This window comes from Puma concolor, chromosome B3 (genome assembly GCF_028749965.1).
Source record: "Puma concolor isolate L17-30 chromosome B3, mPumCon1.1.hap2, whole genome shotgun sequence".
Taxonomy (NCBI): domain Eukaryota; kingdom Metazoa; phylum Chordata; class Mammalia; order Carnivora; family Felidae; genus Puma; species Puma concolor.
In genome coordinates, this window is record NC_141672.1 from 90,066,103 (window position 1) to 90,090,968 (window position 24,866).

Consider the following 24,866-nt stretch of genomic DNA (forward strand, 5'->3'; position numbering starts at 1 on the left):
ACTTCCTCGCACGTATGTTTCCTCGCCGGGACCCACGCTGGGGCAGCCGTCTCCTGTGCGCTTCCTCTCTCCCCGCCCCACTACCTCCAGGACCACTACCTCCACGCTGTGGGGTAAGGAACACTCAGTCTCACTCTCCCGCCGACTCCCGCGCTGTCGGCCGCATTCCACGCCCCCTTCTCGCCCGCGCGCGCGTCGCCGCTGCCGCCGCCGCCAGAAGAGGCGGGGCCTGGGCCCCGGCGCAGAGTCAGCCACGGTCCCAGCCTGCCCCGCGCCGGCCAACGAGAGCAAAGTCAGTGACTCACCTCCGCCGCGCTAACTCCTCGCTAGCTCTCCCCTCACACACGTTCACACCCGGTTCGAGATGGCGGCGGCAGCAGCGGGGGACTCTGACTCCTGGGGTGAGGGGAAGTTACGAGGGACAGGGGCTGGGCCGGCGCTGGCCCCAAGCTGAATCGGGCACTAACGCGGCTCGCTCTCTTCCGTAGACGCTGACACGTTCTCCGTGGAAGACCCGGTGCGGAAGGTGGGGGGCGGCGGCACCGCCGGCGGGGACCGCTGGGAAGGCGAGGACGAAGACGAGGACGTCAAGGTGGGTGCGGGCCGGTACTCCGGGCCGCGCGGGAGCGAACTGGCGCTGTCTCGGGCGGGGATGCCCGCTGAGGGGCGAGCTGGTGGACTCTGGGCCCAGGGGCGCCGCCCGAGCCTGCGGTCTACGGGTCCAGACGCGAGCGTAGGGCCCCCCGGTGCCCTCCTCCCCTACGCTCGCCGGCCATTTGGGCCGGAGTCGAGCAGCGTGGCCTTTTGGATTTCCTTGGCGAGGGCGGTGGCGGCCCCGGCCCCAACCCTTCTTTAAGGGTCTGCGTCCCGGCCAGGATCCCACCCACCAATTGGCGACGGGAGGTGACAGCAGCGGCCGGGCCCGGCCCACGTGCAGACTTCGCGGTCTGGAGCCACTCGCCAGAATGATCTGGGAAGTTGGGCATTGAGCCCAATGGTTTATCCCATATGGAAAGTCTCACAACCACCTGCCTGTTTGAGCTCAGGTATCCCTAGGGGCAGTAACTCAGTTTTGTTTCTGAAGGCCCATTTGTAGAGTTGGTTAGAGCAGTTTGATGAATGAAATATTGTGCTTTAATTTTAGCCTCCCCCCCCCCACAAGACAAGTAGAAACAGTAAAGTTTACAAAATGACTTTAGACTACCCTCTCCCCACCCTGTTGTAAAAATATTAACCGAGTACTGAGATAGCCAGCAGTTAAGTTGTCAGAAACCTAGGTAGTCCTGGGAAAACGGAGAGTTGACGGAGTGAGTTATTTATTCGCATACGAACGACGCCTAAGAAAATATTGGTTAGAATAGAGGAGGGGGCCAGTGTTTTTTTCCTATGCCTTGTTGATCTGAACTAGATTTACCCTTCTCGTTTGTTGTTGAAAACTCCTGGGGACTCATATTGGTCCAGATGACATTATGACTAGTGCATTCATTTTTTTTGTTTGTTTTTGGTAGTTAACAAACATCTCAAGCCCAGAATGTTAAGATTCTTTCTAACAGAACTCTCAAAATCTTTTTACATTTGTGCAGAGTTTTGTATGAATTGAGAAGATGGTTTCTCTTGGTTTTGATTCACTTAGTGTTTTACTTTCCTGACTTACACCCTTCAACACATCTTGGGAGTTCTGTTAAGTCCTTCTGCTTGAGCTGAAAAAATTTAAGCTAGGTATCACTATGAACTTAATACTACTTATGTTTGGATTTTTTTTTTTTCTCCTGAGTCTGATGAGGTGGATATCTACTTTATTGAACAGCTTGAGGTCCAGAAATAATGTGAGCTTTGCACACATTGGGGTTAATAAATGAGTAGTGCTATTGTGCATATACTTAGATGCTTCATTTACTTGTTGTATAGACATGGGAATGGATTGTGTATCATTCTCATTGCAAGATATTAGTTACCTTACTACATTGTAACAGATTTTCTAATTTGAGCATTTAGTTCACATTTGTCCTTTCACTTTTTCTGTGCTTACTGGATGCAGCAGTTAGGACATCTGTTCTGACTATTGGGAATAATTCAGCAAATGAGAAGAGAGAGAAATCAGGAAAGAAGTACCAGAAAATGAAGCTTGAAGGGAGTAGTCTGGACTAATGCCATGAAGTAACCTGCCTGTGATTATTGGATCTAAATGGTGTCATTCCTGATAAATATAATTCTTACCACTTGGAACTAATTTTGGAGATTTACAGGTTGTAAGGGACCATAAAGGTCATCTTGTCCAGTCACTCTTTTAGTGCAGAATTTTTCTTTTATGCAAATATCTTATTTCTTTTACATAAACATTGAAGTTGATCTTGGAGAAAAAAGCTGAACTTGTCCATTTTATTTCTCACTTGAAATGTTGGTTTATTTCTATTGAATTTCTTCAAGATTCCCAAGGTATGTTATTCATGGAGTAATTTGATTCCTCTGCTATAGAATCAGACAGACCTAGGTGTATATTATTGCCTTGACATTTTCTATATTTGTGGTCATAAACAAGTTTTTTTTTTTCAACGTTTTTTATTTATTTTTGGGACAGAGAGAGAGAGAGAGAGAGAGAGAGAGAGAGAGAGCGAGCATGAACGGGGGAGGGGCAGAGAGAGAGGGAGACACCGAATCGGAAACAGGCTCCAGGCTCTGAGCCATCAGCCCAGAGCCCGACGCGGGGCTCGAACTCACGGACCGCGAGATCGTGACCTGGCTGAAGTCGGACGCTTAACCGACTGCGCCACCCAGGCGCCCCCAGAAAAAAATTTTTTAATTGAATATTACAGTTGGAAGATCTATTAGCTACCAAAAATTGGGTAAGGAATTTACTTGGTTATTGATAAGTATTCTCTGGAACCAAATAACCATTTAGAGCTTACTAAATTACAGACTTACTCTCTGTTTAAACGTGTTAAATTTTAGGTGTTTCTCTAAGAAAGTTTTTTAAATTTTATCTGAACTTACTGTCAGCATTTACAAAGTCCTAGTGTTTACAGCAAATTGGGCAGATTTTGACCTTACATTTACTTTTTAGGCGCTGGCAAATTTTATAACTAAGGAAACAAAAACTCTAGTTCTTGGGGAAAACTATCTGGCCTTATGCTGTGGGAATTACGTCTATTTGGAAGTCTCTCTGTTGATTTCACTATGCTCCCTTCTTTAGGGACTTGTCCCCAGTCAGGGCAGCCTTGTTTCAAGCACTTTGGGGTGAGGGTGACAGGCAGAGCTTGCCTTCCGTGGTCCTTTTATGAACGCAGGAGCAGGTGCCATAGCTGTTCCCAGGACTTGTTGATAGGAACCACTGCTGTTGCTACTAAAATCCATTTTGTGGTGGAATCTAGGTAGCCTCATTATGTCAGCCCTGATGGGACAGTTTAACTTGAGTGTCTGGAATAAGATTTATACTTTGATTTAGGGAAACCAGGAACTGGGATAGGGGTGGTACACAGAGTTGGTATAAATGAGATATTGAGGGCGCAGGGATATGGATGGGGGTGGGGTGATGTTTTACTGGGAAAGGGAACTGAGAAATGCTCCTGATGTATCTGTTTCTCCATGTTGGAGGTATTGGGATGGAGCTGCTCATTTTTAGCTATACCTCTCCCCTCTTGGCCTCCTGGTACCAGAGGCTGCTAGACTTGTTTCTTAAAATTAATAGAAAACCATCACAGGCAATTTGAGGTAGGTAACTGGTATAGTTGTAGCTGGACACATCACTCTGTGCCATACCCTTCCTTTGATGAGCTTTCCTGCAATTCCAGGGGAGCTCATTCCAGAACTGATTGATAGAATGAATTTTAGTGGGGAGGGACCTAGTTCTCAGATATTTATGGTATACTTCAGGACTCCAGTAAGAAGTTGTTTACTATGACACTTTAAACCTGGTTCCTTCATTGTTTTGTTTTGTTTTGTTTTTGTTGGTTTTTGGTTCATTCATTACTTTTCACTGAGATTTTAGGATAGCTATCTGAGGGCCTAATGTTCTTACCTATAAAATGGAGAAACCACCATCTTACTTACAGGACTTCGTGAGGGTTAACTGTGTTACTACATGTAAGGCCCTTTGCACAGTGTTTGGTGCAAAGTAAACACTTAGTAAATGCTTTATCATCATCATCATCATCATCATCATCATCATCACTATTATTAATAGAGAGTGGTGAATATGTACCCCTTTGAAGTAAGCAAATGGTCTTCCTGTCTGGAGCACCACCTAAACAGGATATCACTCACAGACCCAGCTTTCTATATTATGTGAAGATTAAAACAATAACAAAAAACTCCTAGTAGTTAATTTTTATTTTCAACTCTAGCGTTCCTTTTGTACTGTGGTGTATTGATAACAAGCACTTAAGCAAACCAGTCAGATTATACAAACATTTGCTTTTTAATTTCTAACTCTTGTATCTTAGATGTCCAAATAATGACTAGCAGGTTTGTTTTCAGTCTGTTAACCTTGACCTGTGAGTTAAATTGCCAAGGTGAGGTGATTATAAAAATATTTTACTTTTATCCAAATTTCTTTCTACTCTGCTTGCAGAGCCTATGATAGCCTTAATCAGGATTTTTTAGTTCTCTGGTGGACTTAGAGAATTTTATTAAAATCGAGGCTTGGTTAGTTTAAATACCTAGACTGATTCATTATGAGCTGTCTTGTTATAAAACAGAAGCTTGGTGTCATAGTTATGGCACATTAGTCAGCCTCTACATCTTCCAGCAGCAGCAGAGCCTCTTGCAATCCTGTGGTTCAGCTTCAAATGGCTATCCCTATTAAACTTAAACATTCTAAAGTCTCTGGAACCTTTAGAAAATTGTTTGATAATCAGTTTATATTTAGTTCAGTGACTGTGTTAGGTGTAGAAAAGACAAGAGTATAGATCAACCTTAAAGTGCCCTACCCAAGTTAGGGAGTGGGTTCAATAAGCTATTGATCAGCTCTTGACTGCTCTTAAATACTGGGCTTAAATATTATATAGATTTAATTCATTAATCAGGGTTGTGTTGTATACCAATAATTGTGTTGTATAGTTTGTGTTGTATATCAATAATTGAGCCATTGGCTAGAATGTTGGATGCTTTCACATTTGGGAAAGTAAGAAATATAAGGTCCTTTTAATTTTTTATTTAAAACAACTGCAAATTACTTTAAGAGAAGTAGTTTTGGCTTGGTTGTCTTGTGTTGTGTTAACAGACAAGTTGATATAAAATTTCATATGGAAAAACAAACATGCAAGAATGGCCAGGAGAACACTAAAAAGCCTGAAAACCTATAAGAGAGGGAACCAGCCTTGACCTACATAAAAACATACTATAATTAATTAAAGTAATGAAAGCAGTGTGGTATTGGTGCATGAAGAGACAGTAGACCTGTGGGAAAGCAGAAGTAGACCAAGTACCTGTGACAATTTAGTATGTGGCAAATCACAGGGCTCAGGTATACTTTTTAATAACTGATGCCATGACAATTAGGTAACCATTTAGAAAAAGAGTTAGATCCATACTTCAGACCACACAAAAGAAAAAACTCCATATGGACTAGAGATCTAAATAAAAAACAATGAAAGCATTCATGTTTTAGAAGAAACTGACTTGATGAAGTTCACAGGCAATAAAAAGAAAAGACTGATAAATTTTACTGCATAAATGTGGTGGGGTGCATATGCTTCGTAGGGAAACACTAGAAATATTTCCATTAAGAACAACAAGGCAGGGGTGCCTGAGTGGCTCAGTTGGTTAAGCTTCTGACTCTTGGTTTTGGTTCAGGTCATGATCTCAAGTTTTTTGAGTTCAAGCCCTGCATTAGGCTCTGTGCTGACATCACTGGAGCCTGCTTGGGATTCTGTCTCCCTCTCTCTCTGCCCCTCCCCCACTTGCTCTCTATCTCTCAAAAAACAAAAAACAAAATAATGATGCCCATTATCTCTGCCATTATTCACAGTGTACTAGAGGTTTAGCCAGTGCAGTTAGATAAATCAGTTGTGGAAGCATAAGAATTGGTAAAGAAGTAAAGCCATTTTCATTTACAGATGATATTATAGTACACCTGGAAAACCCTAGAGAATCAATGAAAGTGACAAATTAATTAACATGTAAAAACCAATTGTATACACAAATAATAACCAGTTGGAGGACATAACAGGGAAGGAAAAAAAAAACCCTCCAATTTACAGTGGGAACACATAAGAGAAATACTTAGGAACAAACTTGAAGAGAAATTCACAAAATCTCCAAGAGGGAAACTTTAAAACATTCCTTGAAAGATACAGAAATAGACTTGAACAAATGGAAAAACAGCCCTTTTCCTTGGCTAGGGTGGCTCAACATTATGAAGATGTGCATTTTCCTAACATTAATTTACAATTTTAATGCAGTACAAAAAAAAAAATACTTCTTTCTGTGGAGTTAGATAAGTTGCACATGGAAAAGTAAACAGGCAAGAATTATTAATAGAAGTCCTTTTCTTTAGGATAACTGGGATGATGATGATGATGAAAAAAAAGAGGAAGCAGAAGTAAAACCAGGTGAGCCACTGGGGTTCCTTCATTTTTGGTTTTATATCTTGTGAGCATGTAATACTTATGTTAAGACAAATGACAAAATGCTTGCAAAATTGAAAATTTTTGTGTTGAGAAACCAAACACCCTTCCATTCTCACTTTATTCTCTTCTCCTCCCATCTCTTCTCTCCCCTCAAAACATAATCAGATCGGATACTGCCTGCCACTTTCTGTTTGAGTGCTGCTGTTAGGAGACAGTAGAGGAGGGTGTGATCTCATATTTTAATAATCTAAATCCTGCTGAAAGCACTGGGGAAATATGAAGGGAGATGTTTGGGTCCTAGGGGTCAGATCAGAGAAGAGAAAGGAAGAGTCCCAGAACTTTCCCATTGTTATTCACGAGTAAATCACCATATGAAATTGGAGCTAGGAGAAGTTTGGTCTTTTGAAGTATATTATTGTTATGTCTGTCTCATCCACAAACTGGAAAATATTCAAGGTAACTGTGATTAAAACATTTCTTTCAGAAGTAAAAATTTCAGAAAAGAAAAAAATAGCAGAGAAAATAAAAGAGAAAGAACGGCAGCAGAAAAAAAGGCAAGAAGAAATTAAAAAGAGGGTAAGTAATACTCATTTCCTGAAATACAGAATTCTCACATCAGTAACGCTACATTGTCTTAATAGACAAGCAAGTATTACCTAGCAGTCTGACGGGCTTTGTAAAGACTATAAATGGACACTATTAGAGAAGTAAATCCCCAAACTGAATTCTGTGTCTCCCTCTCTCTTTGCCCCTCTGCCTCTTGCGCGTGCTCTCTCTTTCAAAAATAAATATTTAAAAAAGCCCCTCAAAATAAAAGATAAATTATCATAATGAATAATCATGTATGTCACCTGAATTTAACAGTTGCTAATATTTTGCCATATTTGCTTCATCTTTTTTTGTTAAAATCAAGTAAATAAAATGTGCATTTTATCTTTAAATACTTCAGTATGCATCTTTGAAAAATCAAAGCTGTTTCTCACATGATTACGTATCTAATAGAATGAACAGTAATTTTTTAATGTCATCTAATATTCAGTTTATATGGGTTGGTTTTTTTGTTTGTTGTTTTGTTTTATTTTGTTTTTTGAGAGAGAGAGAGTGCACAGACAGGGAAGGGGCAGAGGAAGACAGAATCTCAAGCAGGCTCCACGCTCAGTGTGGAGTCTAATGTTGGGCTTGATCTCATGAAGTGAGTTCGTGACCTGAGCTGAGATTAAGAGTCATACCCTTAACGAACTGAGCCACCCAGGTACCCCTATATGTGCCCAATTTCTAATTGTCCCAAGATATCTTTTACATATGGTTTGTTTAAACAAGGACCTTAGATTCATTGCATTAGGTTGTTAACATATCCTAAGTCTCCTAGAGTATCTTTCTCTCTGTCTTAAAATGACAGTAAGGGCACCTGGGTGGCTCAGTTGGTTAAGCATCTAACTCTTGATCTTGGCTCAGGTCTGATCTCATGGTTCATGAGTTCAAGCCCTGCATCAGGCTCTGGGCTGATAGCTCAGAACCTGCCTGTAGTTCTGTTTCTTCTTCTCTCTGCCCCTCCCTTGCTTATGCACATGCATGTGCGCTCTCTCTCAAATAAACTTGAAAAAAAAAAGTAAAATGACATTCACTTATTGAACGGAGGAGCCCATTTGTCGTGTAGAATATCCCACCTTTTTGATTTGTCTGATTACTTACAGTTGCAATTTCCTGTAACTTGGCCAGTAAGTCTAAAAGTTTGATTGGATTCAGATTAAACATTTTTAATTGGAATACTTTAGAGGTCATGCTGTGTGCTTTATATTGCATCATATCACATCAAGAGTCACGTAATATCTGTCCTATTATTAGTGATGCTAAAATTGATGACTGGGTTAAGGTGGTAACAGTCTGATCCTTCTATTATAAAATTACATATTCTTGTAAGTAATCCAATTTCACGTCAAGCTCCCACCCATTAGTTTAGTGTTAGTAATGATTGTTGCCTAATTATTTTATTAGGGATTGCAGAATGGTGATTTTTCTCATCCAGTGACTTCTCTTCCATTTGTTACTGGCTGGCTTTTCTTCCTCCTCTTCTACTTGCTGTGCTGTTTGATTACTTTGATATGGTTTGTGTTAGAAAAGCAGAGTAAAAGCTTAATTGTTTTCTTGTAATCACTAATTTCCAGAGTAAGGAGGGAGTGTAATAGTAACTTCAAAGGGTTGAAAAATGAGGGGGTTGTGGGTTTTTTTCTTTTGAGTAAATTTGTACATGTACAGGTTTTTATAAATTTTACTCAGATACAGTAATTATTCTTTTGATGCTCAAATTTTCCCAACTTTGGCCAGTAGGAAACCCTTTCAGTTGTTCTAATGTTCATCCTTTTGACAGAACCCTGTTAGTCTTTGAAAACTTCTGCTTTCTGGCACAATAAGTGCCGGGCTCACCTGGTAAACTCTCTTCTTTAAGCCTGGAATGTGCTACTTCCCTGAGGTTTTTAGTGGAAATGATGTTTAGAAGCCAAATCTAGTTGCTAGTAGTACTCAGCATTATTGAGGTGGCCTTGCCTTCTAGACCCATTTTTATAGGTGAAGCTAGGAAAGAAATAAATGCATGAGTATATGTGTTGTGTATGTCAGCGTTAGTTCACGGATTCTAATAACGTTAACATAATTGTTTATTTGCTTTTCTACAATACCAGTAATACTAACAATGTTTGTAGGATTTCTTTGCAATTCTTTTTGCATTGAGAATATATCCTCTAAGGATGTATAATTATGTTCTGGGTTCTAAAGTCATTTGTATTATTTTGTGTCAGTATGTCTTTTGATACACATGTTAGAGTCATTTGTTACCATTTCCATTTTTAAAGTTTTATTTTTTATGTAACTTTATTTTTTAAACATGAAATAATGTTCAGAAGGCAAAACCATACAAAAATGGTACACTCAGAAAAGTCTCAAACATCCATTCCTGTCCTGTCCTCTCCATCCTGTTCCCTGTCACCCCCTATAAGAAAGCATTTTCACTAGTTTTTGGTTTATTCTTTTTTATTTTTTGTTTTTTGTAGCTGTATGGTATTCTGTTGCTACAAATATGTACCATATTTTATTTCACCAGTCTTCTACTCATGGGCAGCTGGATCTTTTTTCCCCATTCCTGTACTTGAACTAACAGTGCTTCCATGAATAGCCGTATCTGTGTGTCATTTTTAATGGGTATAGTCATATTTGTAGGATAGATTGTCACATGAGAGATTGATGGGTCAGAGGGCAAATTACATTTGTAGTCTTGCCAAGGGTTCTCAAATTGCCCTCTGTATGGGGTTGTACCAGTTTGCATTTGCCAACAATGTATCAGAGTGTGTTTCCCCAGTCAGGGACATTTTAGATACTTTTAAAATAATTTATACTTGCATATCAAAAATATTTACATGTGTGTTTCTATGATCAGAACAAGCAATAGAAACTTAGACCTCAGTCTAAGAAGCCATCTTGGTTAGATCTTTCTTGGTCATTGAAGTTAGAATTTGTACTTCCTTTGTTGTGTCTTGGTATTTATATCCAACATAAAGAAACCTTATTAGAGTGTGCTCAGTTTGTCTTAAGTAAAATATTGAGTTAAGATGAGTTCAGTTTTGATGCAGGAAGTACTTAATATGTCCACGTCTACAAAGACAGTTAAGTCAAGATATTTCCTTTTTTCTTTCTAGAAAGTATTCTGAGATTTCCTAACTTGGCATAATGACATTTCTCATTTTATCCTCTCCATGAGAAACAAAATATGATGTATTTCAGAAGTGGACTTGTGAGTCAGAATCTGCAAGCTGCATAGACATAGTTAACTATGAATAGCACAAGTTCCCTTTACTTTTTTCCCACTTTAATGAATACTGTCATAGATTCTCCTTCATAGTAAAAGTGATACATTTGTTGTAGGAAGTATCACAGTATAAAGAAATGATACTCACTAAACTGTTGACTGTCAGAGAAGTAGAACTGGAAAGTAACTGACAACTTCTGTTGTGTGCCTTTAAAATTTGTTAACAATGATAATGTGTTACTTTTATAATAATAATATAAAAATGTAAATAAGAGGAAAACTTTTTTTAAATTTTTTTATTGTTTATTTACTTTTGAAAGACAGAAATGGAGCATGAGTAGGGGAGGGGCAGAGAGAGAGGGAGACACAGAATCTGAAGCGGGTTCCAGGCTCTGAGCTGTCAGCATAGAGCCCGACATGGGGCTTGACCTCATGAACTGTGAAATCATGACCTGAGCTGGAGTGGGATGCTTAACCTACTGAGCCACGCAGGTGCCCCAAGAGGAAAACGTTTTTTGGTGGTTTGTTTTGTTTTGTTTTACATTTTTATTTATTTTTGAGAGACAGAGAGAGCACACCTGGGGGACGGGCAGAGAGAATGAGACACAGAATCCGAAGCAGGCTCCAGGCTCCAAGCTGTCAGCACAGAGCCCGATGCAGGGCTCGAACTCACAAACTGTGAGATCATGACCTGAGCCAAAGTCGGACTGAGCCACCCAGGCGCCCCCAATTTTTTTTTTTTTTTTTAATTACAACGTGTGTGTGCACAAGTGGGGGATGGGCAGAGGAAGAGAGAGAGAATATTAAGCAGGCTCCTCACTCAGCATGTAGCCTGATGTGGGGCCCCATCCCATGACCCTGGGGGACCATGACCTGGATGGAAATCAATAAGAGTTGGATGCTCAACTGACTGAGCCACCTGTGTGCCCCCAAAACATTTTTTTTATGTTTGCATAGTACAGTTGGCCTTTGAACAATGTGAGGGCTAGGGGTGCTGACCCCTGCACAGTCAAAAAGCTACATACAACTTTTGACTTCCTTCAAACTTAACTATTAATAGCCTACTATTGACTGCAAACCTTACTGCTAACACAGTCAACACATAATTTTGTAGTTGTGTGTATTATATATCATATTCTTCCAGTAAACTAGAGAAAAGAAAATGTTAAGAAAATCATGAAGAGAAAAATGCATTTGCTGTACTGTAAATACCAGAAAAAGTCTGAATAAGTGGACCCATGCTTTTCAGACCTGTTTTATTCAAGGGCCATCTGTATTGTCATATGGCTGTGCCATGTTTTATTTATTCTTTTGTTGAACATTTGGGTTATCTCTAAATTTACTGGAAATTATAAGTAATACTCCAATGGACATCCTTGTGGCTAAATGTTAGTGTGCATCTTTGGTTTCTTAAGATAAATACCTAGAAGTGGAATTGAGTCCACATAAAGCATATAAAAGTTATTTTAAGACTTGATGCACATTACCAAGTTGCCCTAGAAAGGTTGTTTCAATCAATATACAGTCTTTAGCAGCAGAATGTGAGTGTGATTTTTTCCCTTGTCTACAATCTCAATTCCATATTTTTTAAAAAGGCTGTGGAAATAAACTCAGTCTTCTTGGGTTCTTAACTCAGCTCTCTCACATTAGCACCTGTGTTAACCTTCTGTTACCATGGACAGGTTGCTTAACCTCTCTGTGCCTCAAATTTTTTTGTGTAAAATCAGGATAAGAACATCTGAGGTGTTTAGAAGGATGCCTGAAATAAACACTTTATAAGTATTTGCTATTATTTATAATTTTGTGTTTATTAAAAAAAGTTCACACAATTCAAAAATGTACTGGTCATTCATAATCCCAGCCGTTTTAAAATTTTCTTTCTGTCTCATTTTAGTTAGAAGAACCTGAAGAACCTAAAGTGCTAACACCAGAAGAACAATTAGCAGATAAACTGCGGCTAAAGAAATTACAGGAAGAGTCAGACCTTGAATTAGCAAAAGAAACTTTTGGTAAGGTGCAGGGAGGGGGTGATTGCAGTGAAGTATTGAAGTTCCAAGTGCATGCGGTGGAAGTCTTACTAGTTATGAAAGTTTAGAAAACATCTCCATTTTTGGCATAACAATACTGGCTAACTTAGATATTAGAAAGTAGTTTTTACTTTATATTTGAGGTTTCATTGCTTAAGGCAGAGTGAAATACATTTTCAGATTTTTTAATGATTATGTTCTGAGTATCACATAAAAGGTTATTAAGATAAATCATTGGACCTTTTCAAATAAAGTTTCCTGCTCCTTTAAATATATCAGCTGGATGAAATTTGGATGAAATGTGAGGTCTGTAGCTTTGAGGTTTAAATATTGAACTGACTGTAGGGCTGTCCTATTGTCTTAAATCTGGATAAGAATGTCCCTGTGGGGCATTCACCTTCAGCTGTGCCTCTGCTCAGGATCATTCCTTTCTGTGACCCTTCTTGGCCCTCGCCATACCCAGTCTTTAGAGGGCTTCCATTTCTGTGTGCCATGCTACAGTTGTGAGTGGTACATGAGATAAAAAACATATTCAGGATCCTGTATGTATGGAAGTTCAGAGTGTTCTAGGGGGAGAGTAACATGACATGAAGGGGAAAGTAAGAAACATGGCCAAAGAAATAGTTAAAAGTTCTCCCTTTGTTTAATTAAGCTCGTTGTTGTCATTACCTATTGTGTACTTTTCAGAGTAGAAGATTATGTTGAAAGAGTTAACGAGCTTTGAAACCTATAGCTGTTCTTTAAGGAAGGCTGACAAGTGATCATTGTCCTTTCTGTGGGAGATGTGATTTTCTCACTCCAGGAGTTGCTGGCAACCTGAGGAGTTACTTTGGGTGCTCCTGTGCACTGGCGTGTGCTTGGCAGATCTTAACCTGCAGAGGGCACGCAGCCATTATCCAGTGTCTTCATAGCATGGTAACAGCCAGCCAAGTGTTTATTAAAGAAAAGAGTTTACATGCTACTTAAAAATTCTAAAATGGGACAACTGTGGATTGCAAGGCAAAAACTTGGATTCATACAGCCATCATTTAGTTAATAGGGTTTTAATGTTGTATTTCTCATATTAAAATACTAAATCAGTGATACTGTTAACTCAGTTTGCTATTGAGGAAGATACAAAGTGTACTGTCTCTTAGCCTAGAATCCTTTTAGGCCAGATTCTTTCTGTTGGGATTTTTTTTTTTTTTAATTTTTTTAAATGTTTATTTACTTTTGAGAGAGAGACAGAGCATGAATGGGGGAAGGGCAGAGAAGGAGGGAGACACAGGATCCGAAGCTGGCTTCAGGCTCTGAGCTGTCAGCACAGAGCCTAGCCTCATGGCAGGGCTTGTACCCACAAACTGTGAGATCATGACCTGAGTCGAAGTCAGATGCTTAACCAACTGAGCCACCCTGGTGCCCCTCTGTTGGGATTTTAATACATGGCTTACCCCTCTTAGCTTCTGGAGTCAGCTGCATACTTTGACAGGAGCCATCTGGGTTTTTGTTTTGTTTGCTTTTTCCTTCTCTCCCCATTTTACTGTGGCCTATTTTTTTTTTTTTTTAAGTTTATTTATTTTGAGAAAGGAACAGGGGAAGAGGGGCAGAGAGAGAGAATCCCAAGCAGGTTCCATGCTCAGCATGGAGCCCGACGTAGGGCTTGATCCCATGACAGTGGGATCATGACCTGATCCAAAAGCAAGAGTCAGCCGCTCAGCTGATCCACCCAGGCCCTCCCCTGCTGCAGGCTATTCTTAGACATAAACTTTAAAAACATCCTTTTTGTGCCAGGGACGCTTTTGGTGCTGTGGTGAAAACTACAGGTTTCCTCTTGATATGATTTTTTAAATGCAGAAAATAAAATTCATAGAATTTTACTTACTAAGTAAGTCTGTTATATTGAAATAGGTATAATGTTAAAAAGATGAGATACAGTAATAATGTGTTTCATTAATGCAGTAAATAAGATCTAGTGGCAGGTCTATCTAATAAGTAATGTAATTTGAAAGTAATGATGACCGAAACAATATTTTAAGAGAACTACAACTGTAATGTGATATGAAAATATCTGATCTTTACTAGTAACAGGTTTTTGCTAGTTATAACCACTGTGATTTATTGCCTGTAATCAAAATGGAAGGAAATGCTAAATTAGAGGTTAATGAAAATAAAGTTGTAATCTTTGATCCAAATTTGCAGACCTGCTGAATTCTGTCCAAGAACTCCAGTGGACCCAGGTTAAGAAACTCTGCTTTAGCATGAAATAACAGCGTTGTTCAGATACCGAATTGGTTTATAAACCTAAAAAAAATCTTTCTGATATTTTTAGTGCTCCCTCTTCTCCTGCAGGTGTTAATAATACAGTTTATGGAATAGATGCTATGAACCCATCTTCAAGAGATGACTTCACAGAGTTTGGAAAGTTACTAAAAGATAAAATTACACAATATGAAAAGTCACTATATTATGCCAGTTTTTTGGAAGCCTTAGTTCGAGATGTGTGTATTTCACGTAAGTAATTCTAATCTCTACTTCTGTAGGTGGATTTTAGTAACAGCCCATCATAGGAGGATGGAGGTTGACTTTTTTTGGGATGCTATAATAGACTTAGGATTTCCTTTTCAGAAGTTACCTTGGGAATGTTCTGCAAATACCCAGTGAGTTTGAGTGGTTTTGTTTTTTGAGGCTTTCTTCTTAATGTTTTTAAAATGGTTTCCCAAAGGGACATCTGGACTTTGCTGATACAAAGCTGATAAAACACTAGCTTATTCTTTTATCTAATTATATCTTTAAAAAAAAATTTTTTTTTAACGTTGATTTTGAGACAGAGAGTGCAAGCAGGGTTCGGGCAGAGAGAGAGGGAGACACAGAATCCGATGCAGGCTCTGAGCTGTTGGCTCCCCTTATCTAATTATATCTTAAATGGACGAGGAAGTATCTTTTGGGGAAAACTGTCTCTCACCATACGGAATTTTAGAGCTGAGTGCAACCATAGTAAGTGTTCATTTTACAAACAAGGAAGCCTGTGACTATAGGTTTAAGTTGCTCAACAGAACAGGTACCTATATTCTGGGTCTGTGGGTGTGGTGCCATGCCCTGAAAGGAGTCATACATTTCAGAGACAGGGTGTGTGGGAGTAAAAACCAGGGGTGGTGTGGCACTAATGTGGAAGGGACTGTTTTTGCTAGCACTGCTGTTTTTAAGATCGAGAAAAAGGAATTCTACACGATGAACTTTCAATTGGGATTTCCTTGAGAAATCATTACTCATTTGGGTGTTCTGAATTTGATTAGTGATATACCCATAGTTGGTATTTTATTTACATATACTTTTTTTCTTCTTTTTGAAGGTGCTCTCTAACCAAAACTGAAACTCTTTTTTGGTAGCTAAAAACTGCTGTGTTTCAGCTTGGTATTTTTATAAGGATCAAAGGATGTGTTGTCCACTCATCAGACTTGTCTCCTAGTAGGATACTGAGATTTCTGAGATAACCTGTTTTCATTCTGGTTCCCGTGGTAGAAGTGGTAGAAAATAGAGACCCTAAAGGGTGGGGAGTTGTAATTTGTAGTTTTAAGAATGGTTGTTCCATGTTCATTCAGCCACTCCTCAGTGTGCATCGAGGATGTGTTGTGGAAAGGCATGGTGATCCTCCGTGTGTTTATTTTTTTGCCCCCTCACATGTTTAGATTAAGGAGGTATGGTAGGGGACAGTATGAGCTCTGAAGACACTTCGGGTTTCTTTTTGAACAATGGTGTCTTGGTTATTTCAGGTCATTATAAAATTTTTGTTGCTGAGTTTTCTATTTTACGTTAAATAGTTCTGATTTGTGAGCCTAGCCATAGACTGAATCGTGATTCTTTACCATCTTATGTTTAACAGGACAAATTCATAGCCTTTTTAAAGTTACTGAAGCTAATGATGGACAAAGTAGAGGTGGTAATTCCTTTTTCTTTTTTTTTTAGTGGAAATTGATGACTTGAAAAAGATTACCAATTCATTGACTGTGCTTTGCAGTGAAAAACAAAAGCAAGAAAAGGTAAGGGCAAACATGCAAGGGAGATGCCTATCACATTAGGATGGGGGTGTAGGCATAATATTCTCAGTGTACTGGGAGCCTGAACTAAAATTTAAATTGGAAGAGAGCTGGAGCCTGAGTGCCATTACTGTCCTTTTGTTCACAGACATGGTCAGAGTTTTCTTTTGGAACAGAAATTGCTTTGGGTTAGGTCTGAGATCTCCCCTAAAGTTTTTTTGTTGCCAGAGGCTTTAGTGTCTCTGTGAGGGTTTCTGTGCCAGAAAAAGGTGCCCACAGTGGACAGTCTCATGAATTAACTCTCTTTTGTCTTTAGCAAAGCAAAGCCAAAAAGAAGAAGAAAGGCGTGGTTCCTGGAGGGGGATTAAAGGCCACCATGAAAGACGATCTGGCAGATTATGGTGGTTATGATGGAGGATATGTACAAGACTATGAAGACTTCATGTGACATTTTATCTTCTCCTGGTGTCTTCTTTCTGTTGCCCACAATCCCTTCAACATGTAGCACAACTTCCTTTCCTTTCAGTTCTGCCAAATGCTACAATCAGAAGTGCAGTATCTTTTGTGCTGGTTATTTAACCCCTTGACACTTAGGTGCTAATGTGCGAATGAGGGAACTTGGATCTTGCTGCCAAGGGGTTAAAATTGGGAACCTCAGTTGCTACTAAATCATAGTTTAAAAAAAACAAGCGTAATAATGTTGTCATTGTTGCTCTCTGATTCCATAGCAGCAGTCACTGAATTGGAAACAAAGGTTGCAACATGACAAAAATTGTGTAGTATTTACCAGCACCATTCAGTAATACAGCCTTAACCATACCTCCTTGAACTACTTCATAACTTGTCAAGAAAAGCAGTTTGCAGCAAGGGCATGCCGTGTGCACCTAGTATTAAAATTGCTTTGTCTTAAAATTGAGCGTGAGGATATTAAAAATACATTGTGAAGAAGACTGCTTATCTCAGAGTGAAGATACAACGGCTGAAAAGCACTAGCTTGATACTTAAAAATCAAATGACCAAAACCCTCCAACTTTGAAGCTGAAGAAGGTAGACCTCCATTATTGTGTTGCATTACAAGTTGTGGAATCTCTTGAATGCATAGACTGTCTAGTTTCTATTTATCAGACTGTTCTGCTGACGGAGTGCTTCAGACGGGGGAGGGAAGCTCTTTACCTGTTTCATTTCCCTGATTTAAGTGTCTGAACAATCCTCCTTTGTTCTCCTGGGCTGCAATGGAACAACTTTAACAGGGTTTTGGCATTTCCTTTCCTTTATAAAACATGCTCAGCAAACTGCACCAGTTGACTACAGTTTGGTAAATTGTTATGTTAACAATTATGACATCTGCAATGTTTTATAAAGCAACTAATTTAATAAAATCACTATTGTGAGGACTTAAATTTTGTGTTAACTCCCAAGAGATATTTTTGGAGAGTATAGAACAACAGCTCTTGGGACTAGAGTTCTCTGTATACTTACAAAGCTATTAATAATGCCTGATGAGCAGTTAACAGCTTTAAGACAAAAATGATGTGCCAGGCTTGATTAGTGTCACCCTAGAGCGACAAAGGTATAGGGCTGCCTTCCTCTCCTTATTTGGGCAAATTATTTGCTTGTTTAGATAGTAAGGCCTAACTCAGTACGGAGAAGAGCTTATTTATTTGGAGTAATTGAGCTTATTACTCAGGTTACGGCTGTAAAAGCGTAGATTGGGTGATCCTCTTTATTATATATTTTAAGCAATTTAACCAAATTTGTGGTTGGAGTCTTTTTGAAACTGTCAGAGAATCAAAAGTAGGGACAACAAAACATGTTTTAAGTTTCTCTTAAATAGGAAATAGGAACCTCAATCAAAGCTCTGTAGAATACTAAGTGTAAGAACCATCTAAATGGAGGAATTAACAGAAAGCAATGACTACACAGCAATAATTACAGTAAATATTGTTTTAGGGCAGACAAGGGCTAAGATTTCCTTGGCAGTAATGATGACATACAATGAATTTAAAATCTATTTTATTATAGAGATCAGTTTCTAACAAATGGAAATGTATCATCTGTTCCTTAACTGTGTAAATATTAAATTCCTTTGAAACTGGAATCTGCAGGCACAGATATTCTTTAATCAATATTTCATATCTAAATAGAAGCCATCTTCAGGAAGATGGAGCATTTGATCTTTATACCAATACTATACTATCTGAAGTGGTATAGATGAACAATCACTTTTAAGTAAGAATTTCCTCGTGAAAATTCTCTCATTTACCCAATATTCACAGAGGACTGGTTATGGTCAGTCCTGGGGTTTTACAACTTGACAACACATACCCCCACCACATTATTCTGAACAAACATCTGTCAGTACCTCACTTCAGTACAAGAAAACAGGCATCTATGACATCTTGGCAGTAACCACCCTCCTATCATCTGCATCCACCTAACCTGCTAGCATGTCCTTTAGACAGCAGCCAGTTTGAGGGTCCTTCAGAAGCATATTTACAATGTCATAAAATTTGTGTTCATATGCAAGTTTGTAATACAAGTAGACATCTTCACAGTAAGTGAGTAACTTCTTCAGGTTTTTCACAGCTGTGTCAGTAGGCTGATGCTGTTTGTATCTAGAAAAGAAATAGAAGAATGTACAGGTTAAGATACTATATCTTGAGCGAGAGCTGTCTACTCTGGCACGGCTACTTACATAGACGATGCTGGAATCTGAGAAATTCTATCTATGGTATTAGGGGTCCTGGATAAACATAAAATTATTTCATTAAAAATGTTATCTTAATGCTCACTTTAATTGCAGTAAGTTCAGTACTCCAAAGGAGGCCCCTGAGGTTTAGAGTGTTTGGCACCTTGGACAAGCTGAACAGCTGTCCTCCCATTTTAAATTCAGCGTGCTGTAAGTAAACTGTTCTCATTCATCTATTTGCATACGTTTGTTAAAAAAAACATCCAGAAGCAAGAGATCTTTTAAGTTGATTTATTTTGAGGGGAAGAGAGAATCACACGCAGGCTCTGCGCTGTCAGTGCAGAGTCTGACGCAGGGCTCTACCTCACGAACTGCAAGATCATGACCTGAGCCGAAACCAAAAGTTCTGATGCTCAACCGGCTGAGCCACCCAGGTGCCCCTGGGGATTCTTGACATCTGTTTGCCATCTCAGAGAGGCAGCTACAGACATGTTCTATTTAGCCATAGAATTCTTAACCCATGCCTTATCTCAAAGCAGAGTCATTTTAATACTTACTTTTTTGAAATCTCTTCAAATACACTAGATCTTAATAACCTTTGCTGCTTAAATTCTTCCAAGTAATTAAAGTCTCCTTTAACAATCACTTGTTGGTATAGAATTTCAGCCCAATCAGGAACAAAGTCATAGGCCTCAGCCACAATAGAAGCCTTATAAAAGGATGGAGGGGAAGAAGGATACCATTAGAACCCTATCTGATATAAAATTGAAGGCAAGGGGTTCTAAAAAACAACTTCCTACTGTTACATTCATGGTGAATGTGACCATCACCAACATGCGGAAAGACTATTAGCATTAGCATTGGGAAGTTTGGTGTTCGTTTGACATTTCTCTTCCCTTAAACCCCATTTTCCTGCAGTATTTTTAATCTTCACAATGAGTTAGTAAAACTACTGAGAAATCGTATTTTTCCCACTAACTCAACTGTGTAAGGAACAGGGAAGGGGCTGATTCCCTGGTAACCTAAGTGCTAAAGCCAGCCTCCCAGCAGCCCTGACTCCCTATGCTAACCCAGGTGTACCATCCTAGAAACAGTGGGGCGGGCTAAGAGATACTCAGCCCATTAGCAGGAATGTTTCTCCAAAGGTTGTCTGCCTTTCTGCTGGCCTAACCGCAAGCTCCAACCTCTGTCCAAACAATATGCTAACAAATCCTGCCATGAAAAGCAATTTGGTGTATCGGACAGCTAAAAGTAAAAGCTTAGAATTACCCTGATTGTCTCTAGTTCTGACATTCCAGGCAAGTGACTCAACCTGTGGGCCCCAGGAGAGGGGTGGCAGGAAGGGGTGCTGGCAACAAAGCGGACTTCTAGAGTTTCCTTCCTTGCTTACCTGGTAGAACCGAGGTAGAGCAATGATGCAGTCCATCAGCCTGTGGCGGCCCAGGTTGATGAGCATTGTGTTCTGGCCAGTGTTCAGAAAGTGAATCTGCAGTGTTATCAACTTGGTGAGCCGGTGACAGTGCAGGGCCTGTCGCACACAGGAGTCCTGAGAGACAAGGGCAGAGGGAGGCACAGGGGACATGTTGGCATGTCCCCTGGGAACCTTCCAGCAACTGAACTCACCGCTTCTGCCCCCCGTTGGCCCAAGGCTCCGTCTCCTTTCACTTGGAAGAGCCCAGGGAGATAATTCCTACTGCAGACACCAAGCTGTAAGGCCGTTCTGGAATGAGGCTCCACTGTTACCTTGGCATAACTCTCTGCTGCATCCAGCATCAGAGTCAGGGCTTTCAGCAGCAGCTGCTTCAGGTGGTGCCCGTCCTTGAGGCGGTCCTCTGCGGGAGAGAAGGGGAAACCTGTGGGGTGTGTCTGACTCCGGAGGCTGGCTGCTCCCATCCCACTCAGTGATGGTGGGCTGGACTAGAAACATCCAGCTCACATTCGCTAGGAGGCAGGCATGTCTTACTCAGCTAAAGGCTACTGGACCAGAAGCACACACTTTGGAGCAGGGTTCATCTAGTTCTCAGAAGCATCCAGGCAGGCTCGCCCAGCCTCAGTGTACACATTGCTTCCGGATGGATGTCACCCCGGGTGCATGGGCTACGAGAGGGGCAAATGCCTTCCAAATCCCCTTCCGTCTCTTGTCTGCCCAGCTGGGGCCCCACTGAGTGGCAGTTAATAGCTGAAGTGGGTATTAATCCCCTTCTTAGTCCCAAAAACCTCTCCTGGCTGGCAGCACTGGCCTGAGGGCACTGCTGTGACCTTTCTCACCCCAGGGCTGAGACTCGATCAATTTCAGTTGGATGCAGGCGGCTGCCTCGTGGTTCTCCCCAATCTCCCGGCACATGCTGAAGCACAGAGCAATCATGTTGTGCTTCTCACTGTCTCCCGGGCGACAGCGTTTGATGTAGTCCAGCAGGGCTGTCTTCAGGGTACCGCTCTGCCCAGGGAAAAAGGGGAGTACCAAGGTCAACCAGTGACTGCGAGGGGGCATGACTGGCTGAGTCCCTTGGTTCTGAAAGTTCCTTGACAACTCCCAAGAAAAAGGAAAAGATAAGCAAAAATGAACACAAAAGTTTATGCTACCGTAAGAAAACAGGCACATCCTCTCTGCTGGTACAAATGTGAACGGTGAAACCTGTCAGAAGGGAGAACCCTCAAAAATGTGCACATGTGCATTACTCTAACAGTTCCATTTTTTAGGAATCTATCCCTTAAGAAGTAAGCAGAGAAACGTGCTGAGATGGATGTACCACAGGTATTCAATAGCAAACAACTGCAAAGAACCCAGATGTCCAGAATAAGGACTAAGAGAATACCATGTAGCCATTACAGCCAATGTTGGTTTGGGAAATATTCATGACATGCTTATTAAGTGAGAAAAGCAGGCTATTTTATATCTACACACCATGATAAAAGTTTTGCTAAAAAATACGTAACTACGTATGTATATATGTTTCTGGCCACATGTGCAGAGAAAGGGCCTACACCAGACTGTTAGCAGTGGCTGTCTCCTGGTGAGGACTTTTTTCTGTGCATTGTTGTTTTCCAAGTGTCTCTATAGTGAATATGCGTTACTTTTGTTATCAGGAAAAAAACTTATTAAAAGAATATTTCCATGCACAAACCAAAAGGCCTTGGAAACAATTTTTAAAAAACCCTCTGGGGTATCCTGCAGGTGTACCTCGGCCCAGGACTTGCTCCTCTCCTCACAATTGGACTGGTTTGTCCTGAAACTGGCCCAGCACTGGGGAGAGTTTTTCTGCTTTATCTCTTAGTCCTGACTGGCTGAGCTCAAGTTCCCAGAAGCCAAAAATGTGCCTTGGTTTTCAAATCTTCAGAGGTGAAAGAGGCTGAAGCAATCCATCAGCCAAATGAATGATTTGGGAACAGAGGCTCCGAAAGTGACATGCCTGGGGTCACATGGCACGCCAAAGACAGAGAAGTGCCCGGAGCCTAGAGGGCTGACAGGTCAGGCCTTGGCTTCCAGGCCTCCTTCCTGGTCATCACTGTAAGCTGCCCCACAGCCTTCCAAGCCCAGGCCTGGGCATTCCATTCACTTCCTAGCGGCTCTTGGCAACACGCATTCTCATGGTCCCTTGAAAACTCTCCACTCAAAGCCATCAGACACAGCATTCTGAGCTGGTTAATCTACTTCCACATGGCTCCCAGGAAGGGTTTTTGCTTCCCCGGAGCCAGCATTCAGACAGCCGAGGCAGGTGACAGGCTGACAGGAAGTGCACAAACTTGTTTTCCTCATTATTTAACATCTATTGGGATAATTGCTACCTAGTCTGAACTCTGTAACTTAAAGCTACTGGTTACGGTGTGTGTCCTAGGAAGTTCTTTAATTCTCTCCCTTTGATCCCAGGGGGCCACCCTGACTGGGATTATTCCTGAGAAGTCAGCTGTAAAGTCAACAATATATGCCATCCTGGAGCTCAAAATACTGTACACCTACCGGATCCAACTTCTTCCTCATCAGCACTTCAAAGTAGTGCTTTTTATGCAGCAAATCAAATATGTAGGTCATCTCATTGTACCTTCCAATGCCAGTGAGCAGCCGCACCTGGAAAGGGTGAGGGCAGCTTGCATCAGTGTCAGCTGGATCACCGCTGCTCTCATCATTTTGGTTGCTTTCAGATGCCAACCTCCAGGGAGCAGAAAGGCTAATGGCAAGGCTGCCATTCTTAGCTCCCTCCCTCCCTTCCCATGTACCCAATGGGACCTCCTCTGGAGGATTCAGAAATGCTCGCCATTGGGCCACCACTGGCTGTTGCCTCCTCAGTCGTCTATAAACCTAAGTGTTGACGTGACATGGTAGGCAGGCACGCTTCCTCTTCCCACCACGCCTTATTACAGGGCCCAGTGGCTTGCTCACCCACATGGGTCAGTTTCAAGCCTGGGGAGACTGGGGAGGCACAGGAGGTGTGAGCTGTCAGCTCATTTCAGTTCAGAGACAACACTGAACCTTGTTTTGGGGGGAAACAGAGCTGTCTCAGCCCTCTAGATAAATGAACTGCCCTGGCAAGGGGGTAGGACAGCCCTGGAGCATGGCATAGACCCTCTTGATATCTGCTCCTTTGGGGCAGTCTCTGCTCTGATTTTGACAGTAAGCCTAACCTAGAGCAGAGGGTTGAGCTGCCCAGCCAGCTCCCAAGTAGGCAGTGGTATCCAGAGGAGCAAATGCCCTAAGACCATGTCAGCTCTGAACTGGTCCCTGGCCTATCTGTTCTCTCAAAGGTGGCCTCAGAATGGAGGGTGGGGGTTCAGGGGTGACTTACCATCAGCCCATACTCCTCACTGGGGGCCAAGTGTTTGTCTGTAAGCAACCGGGCAGCCTGCAGGACTCGGCTGATGCCCTCCATGTGGCATGTCAGCGTGAAGCAGTGATGGGCCAGGATCAGCAGCTCCGTGGCTGGGTAGGTAAGGCAGTCAGGGTAAGAAAGGATTGCGAACCCTGGCAGCAGGGTGGAGGGGCCTATATAGACAGCCTGTCTGGAGAAGACTCTGAGAAGACACCAGCTTTGGAGTAAAGTGTGGCAATGGACATATAAAGCTTCAAAAATAGACATACTTTTGAATCAGGAATTTATCTTAGGGAGATAATCATCAATGTGCATATAAATGTGCCTATAAGGATGCTTGTCACGGTGTTGAAAACAGAAAGTTGGAAGCAATCTTATACCAAAGTAAGGTATAAAATGTTATAATTACATGAGAAATATTGTGTAACCAGTGACAATGATATAGAAGAATATGGTCATGGAAAGATGTTAATGACAGCATGTTCATAAAGTAATTATAAACAGTATACACAGGATAATGCCATTTTTTAAAAAATGCCTATAGACTTCCATAGAGAAAGATCAGATGGACACATACTACCGAATGCCTAGAATGAACTAGATATTGTGGAAAGCGAGCATGCTTTCAAGTCACAGGGACTGGGTGCAAGTAACACTTCTGACACGTAACAGTTACAAATCAATCAACTTCTCTCAGCTTCAGTTACCTTCTAAAATGGGGACTGTAGGGGCGCCTGGGTGGCGCAGTCGGTTAAGTGTCCGACTTCAGCCAGGTCACGATCTCGCGGTCCGTGAGTTCGAGCCCCGCGTCAGGCTGTGGGCTGATGGCTCAGAGCCTGGAGCCTGTTTCCCATTCTGTGTCTCCCTCTCTCTCTGCCCCTCCCCCGTTCATGCTCTCTCTCTGTCCCAAAAATAAATAAACGTTGAAAAAAAAAAATAAAATGGGGACTGTAATATCCCCATTTTA

At 41.2% G+C, this 24,866-nt stretch overlaps 2 protein-coding genes across 3 annotated transcripts in view; one reads left to right on the plus strand and one right to left on the minus strand.

Annotated features, from left to right (window-relative positions):
• The first annotated feature begins 241 nt into the window (after window positions 1-241).
• EIF3J (eukaryotic translation initiation factor 3 subunit J) lies at window positions 242-17,805 on the plus strand. 2 transcript variants are annotated; one of them, XM_025918843.2, is made up of 8 exons: window positions 242-401; window positions 489-592; window positions 6,494-6,548; window positions 7,051-7,142; window positions 12,260-12,374; window positions 14,721-14,882; window positions 16,335-16,408; window positions 16,722-17,805. In XM_025918843.2, the coding sequence occupies exons 1-8, from the start codon at window positions 365-367 to the stop codon at window positions 16,851-16,853; spliced, it is 771 nt and encodes a 256-aa protein (XP_025774628.1). In that variant the 5' UTR covers window positions 242-364; the 3' UTR covers window positions 16,854-17,805. The 2 variants fall into 2 exon arrangements, with proteins under 2 accessions (XP_025774628.1, XP_086566707.1); XM_086710581.1 differs by having other exon boundaries at window positions 7,054-7,142.
• Window positions 17,806-18,401: 596 nt separating this feature from the next.
• The window catches only part of SPG11 (SPG11 vesicle trafficking associated, spatacsin), an 88,038-nt gene continuing 81,573 nt past the window's right edge, over window positions 18,402-24,866 (minus strand). Inside the window, exons 34-40 of the mRNA XM_025920087.2 lie at window positions 23,876-24,009; window positions 23,053-23,160; window positions 21,363-21,531; window positions 20,838-20,926; window positions 20,485-20,640; window positions 19,652-19,803; window positions 18,402-19,020 (exon numbers count right to left, since the gene is read on the minus strand). Coding sequence (XP_025775872.2) covers window positions 18,840-19,020; window positions 19,652-19,803; window positions 20,485-20,640; window positions 20,838-20,926; window positions 21,363-21,531; window positions 23,053-23,160; window positions 23,876-24,009 — 989 coding nt within the window. The 3' untranslated portion in view covers window positions 18,402-18,839. The remainder of the gene's footprint in view (window positions 19,021-19,651; window positions 19,804-20,484; window positions 20,641-20,837; window positions 20,927-21,362; window positions 21,532-23,052; window positions 23,161-23,875; window positions 24,010-24,866) is intronic.